The sequence below is a fragment of the Enhydra lutris genome, unplaced genomic scaffold (genome assembly GCF_002288905.1).
Source record: "Enhydra lutris kenyoni isolate GAN:26980312 unplaced genomic scaffold, ASM228890v2 scaffoldscaffold7, whole genome shotgun sequence".
Classification (NCBI taxonomy): Eukaryota; Metazoa; Chordata; class Mammalia; order Carnivora; family Mustelidae; genus Enhydra; species Enhydra lutris.
The window spans coordinates 35,667,060-35,667,945 of NW_019154091.1; the positions used below are offsets into that span (position 1 = coordinate 35,667,060).

Below are 886 nucleotides of genomic sequence, written 5' to 3' on the forward strand. Positions count from 1 at the left end.
CAGATATCCAAATAACTCAATTTTATTAAGATCCTCTACATACACACTTCCTACTGGAAACTGAAAGAGCACAACAAAAAAATTTTATTACAATGTCAGAAAACCAGAAAATCTAGCATATGTACCCACCCTAATTTTGCTTACCAAACCACCCAGTTTTCTTGTATTCCTTCTGCACAAGTTACTTGGCTTCCAATTTTTGATATTAGATCTTAATGACTTCAGGTCTCTCAAACACACAGGCAACATTCAAAACCTATTAGTGCTTCCTTAGGTCAAATCAAAAAGGTGCAAGTATACTGAAGTCATCCAAATGCAACTATACAGGATTCCTCACAAATTACTGGCATCACGGTAAAAAAAAAGATATTAAAAAACCCCCTTGTAATATCAGATTATCAAAGTATTAGTTTGCCCTAACATCGAGCAGCCTTCCAAGCTGCTGCAAAATGATCCTAAAATCACTAGCAGAAAGAAATAGTTCAAGAATAAAAGTCTGTTTACATTGGCTCCACGTCATCATTATTCTCCATGCTGGTTTCCTCAGCAAGATCTTTGTGATACAGGCAATAATGACAGCGACATCTGAATCTTTCCACTCTTGCTTCACCCTGAGAAGAAATGAATTTAACTGCCTTAATAATTTAAATAAAATGGATTAACTGCACCATGAGATGTAACCACCCTCAAATCAAGGCTTGGTTATTTTGATAACCTTTTAAGTGGACTCCAGTGGAGCACGGAGATGAACTCAGGGCTTGAACTCACCCCAAGATCAAGACCAGCGCTGAGATCAAGAGTTGGACGCTTCAAATAAGTCAATTGGAGAAAGACAACTATCATATGATCTCCCTGATATGAATAAGTGGAGAGGCAATGTGGGGGG

At 37.8% G+C, this 886-nt stretch overlaps 1 protein-coding gene across 1 annotated transcript in view; it reads right to left on the reverse strand.

Moving 5' to 3' along the window:
- Nucleotides 1-500: 500 nt before the first annotated feature.
- Nucleotides 501-886, reverse strand: part of LOC111141968 (developmental pluripotency associated 3) — a 5,196-nt gene continuing 4,810 nt past the window's right edge. Inside the window, exon 4 of the mRNA XM_022494857.1 lies at nt 501-611. Coding sequence (XP_022350565.1) covers nt 501-611 — 111 coding nt within the window. The remainder of the gene's footprint in view (nt 612-886) is intronic.